The sequence below is a fragment of the Embiotoca jacksoni genome, unplaced genomic scaffold (genome assembly GCF_022577435.1).
Source record: "Embiotoca jacksoni isolate LCO1_2020_lvr unplaced genomic scaffold, fEmbJac1.0.p SCAF_20, whole genome shotgun sequence".
Classification (NCBI taxonomy): Eukaryota; Metazoa; Chordata; class Actinopteri; family Embiotocidae; genus Embiotoca; species Embiotoca jacksoni.
The window spans coordinates 1,749,666-1,755,665 of NW_027185341.1; the positions used below are offsets into that span (position 1 = coordinate 1,749,666).

At 37.9% G+C, this 6,000-nt stretch overlaps 1 protein-coding gene across 1 annotated transcript in view; it reads left to right on the forward strand.

The window, feature by feature from the left end:
* The window catches only part of LOC138201931 (rho-related GTP-binding protein RhoN-like), a 29,584-nt gene extending 23,584 nt beyond the window's left edge, over positions 1–6,000 (forward strand). Inside the window, exons 4-5 of the mRNA XM_069155529.1 lie at positions 1,461–1,595; positions 4,832–6,000. Of these exons, the coding sequence (XP_069011630.1) occupies positions 1,461–1,595; positions 4,832–5,086 (390 nt within the window). The 3' untranslated portion in view covers positions 5,087–6,000. The remainder of the gene's footprint in view (positions 1–1,460; positions 1,596–4,831) is intronic.

Genomic DNA, 6,000 nt, shown 5'->3' on the forward strand with positions numbered 1-6,000 from the left:
CTAGAAGGTAGGGGCCATCACTGCAGTTTATACTCCAGCCAGGATTTTCCATCTCTAAAATGTTATTAAGATGCAACATAACATGGGTAATGTCCTTTAAGGTTTACACAGTTGTGTGTGAAACTGTATGGAATTCAATGAACAGGATTTTCTTGTAACCGTAATTTACCATTAACAAATATTAGTAATTCTTTCAAATATACGATATCAATATAAGTTCTAATACTTTAAATAGAAACATGGTGTTTTTGTGTCATAAAATAATTACTGTTGCTGTTAATGGTTGTAGATGGTTGAAACTACATATTCCCTGATTACATTAATATAAAAATACTGGTACCAAATACAATATCTGCAGTTTGTTATTAATGAATAAATAATATTCTTTTGGGCATACATAACATAAATACTCAACAAATAATGAGGGTCAACAGCTTGCCTAATCAATAAGACAAGATATTAGAGTGACTGTAATTATTACAAGTTTTGCTGTTTTACTGTTTTCATTTCAACTAATTATTAGCCTGTCAGTCACCTGTAAATCCCTTTGAATGCACAAGAATCTGTATGAAAAGTGCTCTACAGATAAAGTTAGACTGATGTGCATCATTGCAGTAAGGTGGGAAGTTAAACTGCTTGACAGAAAGAATTTCAAGGAGTGTTAAATTACCCGTTAAACAGGTAATCAGAAATTACAACCAAATGGGACCGTTTCCTGCTAAAAGGAATTTCAGATCACCACGTCTTATGAGAAGTTTAAGAGACGTACACTTTGTCCACATGTCCACACACTGACACACATTTTTCAGGGATGCACTAAGCTTCGTCAGGCCAAGGATTTTTTTTTTTTAAATTTCTTTAAAAGGTTACTGTTTAGGCCGTCTAATGCTTGTAGAAAAAGAGAAGAATAAAATATGGAGGAAGAGCAGGAGAATGGCATGCAGTAACGGTCCAGCAGACTGGGAATCAGACCGAGGTGACCTGATCGCTAAACCTCCTGGCTCAGGTCACCCCATAGGGAATTCTTAGAGATCCCATTTAAAATGCTAATTTAGACAAAGAGACGCTTTCAGTTTGGGGAGGATTTGTTTTTCTTAGTTTAGTTTGCGAAAACTTAACTGGTTTGCATGAAGCCTTATTAAACACATCCAGCTGTTTTAAATGGGAATGGAATGACTAAGCCTTAGTGCATCTATAAATCATTAATATGTAAATGACTGACCTCACTAATAGTGGCTGAAATTGAGTGAATTCCTTCAGTCGAGTTCCAATTTTTGTTTTTTTTTAAAGCATATTAACATCCATGGTTTTTCAAGAGATGCAGCAAAATATGTATGCACTGTTCATTTGTCCAAATAGTTTTGACCACATAGCATCAGGTCAACACAGCTGAATTATGTATTTATTATTAACTGCGTACCTTTGCACTGTTATATATATTTGTTCTGTTTGATACACAGTGGCAAGGTGAGACGCAGGAGTTCTGCCCTAATGCCAAAGTGGTGCTGGTCGGCTGCAAGTTGGACATGAGGACGGACCTCAACGTCATGAGAGAGCTTTCCAAACACAGACTCATTCCTGTCACCCATGAACAGGTGAGCAGAGCAGAGAAAACACCATTCACCTCTAAAATGTGTTTATCGTCTTTTCCGTGAGAGCCCAGTGAGTAGCTGCGACTATCAACAGTGTCAAATCTACCTTGAAATTAGCTGCTGCTCCTGCAACCATATAGCTTAAGAATGCGACAGGAATTTTGCATGTGTTATTCAGCATTATAATATTTGAAACATTCATGACTTAGAGGTTTAACTACATAGTACTTTGTCTTTTTCCAATGCAGAGATATGTATTTGCCTGTATAGGACTGATTTACATACAAATTTAAGAGTTTCGGTCCAAAAAAAATAACAAATATTACTTTCCTCCCTCCTACACATAAACAAAACTTTTGAAAATGCATCTGGAGCATGACATTTGCTTCGGATCATAACTTCCACAAATATGGAAACAGAGTATAAAGGAGCTGGAACTGAACAAAGAGGGAGACAAACAGTAGGATGTGTGATAATACAATTGTTTTGTTTGTGCCTTGGAGCAATGAACAATGACAATGAATGAATTTTAATAGCTTATTTTCATGTAAATTTGAATTTTCACTTCTTGGCAGCCCTTTGTCAACACATTAATATTTTCCCATACCTGTGACAAAGCAAAGGTAACAACCTGTATTGTCCTGTCAGTAGTGGCATCAAAATTGGTTCGTCAAGATCTGAGATTAGTTTCTCTGCATAAATTGATTTGGCTTCAAATTAAAAAAAAAAAACTTGTACATGCTTTTCTTAAAAATGTAGGTTCATTGCAGCCATGTAGGGGTCTTAAAATCAGAATTTATTCAATTACATTGAATTGTACATGTCCATCTTATCCATGAAATGTAGTGAGACAGACTACATGTAGTTGGCAATGGATAAAAAAGGGAATACTGCAGTAGTGATGACCAAAGGTTGCATTGAAGCTGTATGAAAGCAATTCTTTTACCAAATTGGAACTTGTTTCTTCCAAAAAGTTAGCAGGGACTCCAACCATCTTTTACTCACACCTTCAGTTTTCACTGTACCTATAATTGGGAAACCCTATTTGGATGAGGGTTTGCTCAGCCACTCTCACGGGTGGACCAATCAGCAACCGGTGGGTGTGGCTAAGTGTTACATGACATTGAGGTCAAGTGTTTGATTCGAAATGTAGTGCATTTCAGGCTGAATAATGTTTGTGCATTGGCTTTATAGTATTTTACAAAATAGCCCTCAAACTTGGCAACAAAGACATAAGCACACTACAACGGGGGTGAAACAACTGGAGACAATCTATTCAATGGGAGATGATACGGAAAAAGCACAGGTTTAAAATTGTGGTGTGAACAAATAGCTTTTCTCGATAAGCCCTATTTAAAGAACTGGGATCTTTCCATCTCATCCACTTGACCAGCTGACGTGAACCCCAGGGGGAGTGCAGTTATCAGAAAAAATTGCAAACAAACTGTGCGAGTACCACTGTAATCGGCTTAAAGGCGTCAAAATAAATACTTGAAGTGAACTTGGAGTGTTTCCAGGAATACAAAAATAATGCACCCTCCCTGTAGTGCAGCTCAACCCTTTGATACTTTTCGTAGAGAATAATATTGGCCCATATGGCAGCTCAATACGTCTTCAATATGGTCTATCTCAACACTGATGCTTGAACACCTACCCTGGCACACATCGTAGATTTTCGACTGCCAAAGAAATTGCATGATCAAAAAAGAAAGAAATAATGTGACTCAAACTCAAGATGCCGCAGTTGAAGTTTATTTATACAACTTAAAGAAGTATCAGCTAAATAACTACAAAGCCAAGGTGCTCCCTCATGTGCTGAGAAACATCTGAGCAGAGTCAGTGTTGTATGAGAACAGGTGAGGGAAATGAAAGCACCATATACAATTTCAGACAGATTTAAGATGGTTCTAAATACTACTGGGAATAACCTGGGCTTTTATGCTCGAGTTTTACAGTTGCAAAGATGAATATTTCATAGCTGTGTGGAGGATATTCGCCGTATGCCCCAGCAAGCTATCATCAGACCTCCGAGAGTGTAGGCTTTTATTAAGTGAGAGTTTTTACTGTACACGACCGAGCACAATGGTGTGGTATTCCCAAAAGCAAGGAAGGGATCATCTAACAGCGTGTAACAAAGTCTTAGACTAACACAATTTCCGAAAACAGTTTTAACGAGCGTCTACTATGTCTGCTTTAGTGCACTCAAAGTGCCGAGTGGCATTTAAAAATCAAATAAAGAATTCACCAAATATCAAATTTGTGCAAATGCTTTATTTGGCTCCATTGAAGGAAATGAAGCTCGTCACAGAATAAGAGAAGTTCAAAATGGTTTCAGGACATTTAAGGATACATAATAAAATGAAGCACAATTTCCACCACATGACCGCCTTCTCTCTCTCTCTCTACAAACAAGCACAAACCGAGGCCCAATGCTGAGGAAATGTTAGAATTTTAAAGCGGCGCATAACAATATTTTTTTCAGGAACAACAGTTAAAATGACAAGGCTAACCATCCAGGCTAATTTTTTTTTTTTTTTGTACCTCTGAGAGCATGCGTTCCAAAATGTGGTGGAGTAGTGGAACAAGAAAAGCTTTGGAGCAAGAAACGTTTTTATGATTAGTTTCCTCTTTTGATAAATAAGGGAAAACTTCATGCTTGAACTAATAAAGTGTGTTGAAGTTGTTACACTAATAAACTAAAAGAAACATGCTTTCCAACATGCTGTTTAAGTGTCTTGCATGTTCTTTTTTTCATTCGTAAAGTATGAGTCTTCACTCTGAAATGTATTTCCTCACATCTGTCGGGAAATAAAATCTATTTGACATGCTGACTTCGGCACACCTCAGTTTCCAATTAATAATTTCTCCAAGTACTGAAGATTCTGATTTCAAAATAAAAATTGATCCACTTAATCTATAATAATGATATGGAAAAAAGTTTTAACTAGGGAACTCTGGCTGGTGAACTTGACACGATGCGATCGCTGATGGAGCTAATAGAGGAGAGTTATTCTTGCACTGTAGAGCCCCGATTGTGCCGGTGTAATTTTGTGGTCAGTTATGTCGTCACAAGGAATTATTACAGGGCTTCCGCTTCCCTCCTGTGGAGCATCGGACGATCTTTTAACTCTATATTCTGGTTTTCTGACAAATTAAAATAAAATAAAGAATGCAGGTTTAAATCTTTGATTTTCATTTGTCCCTCCTAACAGACCCACATTCTGTGTTTTTTTTTTTAGGGCAGTAATTTGGCGAGGCAGATCGGTGCTGTGGCCTACGCGGAGTGCACCTCGAAGTATTCGGAGAACAGCGTCCGCGATGTATTTCATGTCACCACCATGGCCTCTGTGTCCAACATTCATCGGCCTCAGCTCAAACGTGCTGGCTCACGTCGCGGCCTGAAGCGAGTCTCCCAGCAGCCGCCTCGGACTGAGATTCACGAGCACCCACCTGCCATCAGAAAGGACCGAGCCAAAAGCTGTGTGCTCATGTAGGACCCGAGCCTACCAGCGACCTGACCTGAGTGTGTGCTGATGGACACGAACCATTCTGCACACGAACTTAATTTATTGGTGAATTCTTGTCAGATCTTTGCACTGCATAAAGGACAATGTGATGAAAACAAGAACGAATGCTATCCTGTGGAGTTCTTAGAGGGATTGTTTGTCCATTTTTAGCAAAACTCTGCTTGTTATTTTTCTTTGTGGCTGTGTTCTCATCAGGAGAGGACAATTGTAGTGGCAAAAGCTATTTTTCTTTATCGCTTTTACTTGAACAAGTGGACAAAAACAGGCTGGTTTGCAAATGAAACACAGGACAGAAAATAGAGAGTATGGAGATTAAAGGAAAACATAATTTGAAAGAGCGTCTCGCAGGAAGCAACGGTAACAGTGCTGGTGTCGACCTCTATTGTGTTGTTTCCTGTTTTGAAATGCTATTCTGTCTTCAAGTGTTTTACATAAATCAAGCACAATACGATGCACGCATTTTCTGAGAAATCTTAAAGTGTCAGGGACTGTACTCTGCAGTTACACTTCATATGATGAACTGAAAAGAAAATGTGGACAGACAACAACAACAATAACAAAAAAACTTGTGGGCGGAGATGACACTCATTTTCTGAAACCACAAGTGCTTTTAATATTGAAAACTAAATAATCACTCACCACATAAAACTGAAGTGTTGTTAATATTGTTCTAATAATCCACACTGGAGACAAAAGTCAGAGTTAAGAGGGTGAATATTATATTGTACATGTGATAATGAAATAAAAAAAAAAAAAACTTGCTCTGCTAAGTCTTGGAAAATCTTCAATATAACTCATAACAAGTTGACCATGGTTTGGCCTTAATGTTGAATTTTTGTGCTTTGAAAAGTTAATAAATAGGAAATCTTTGATTCATTCTA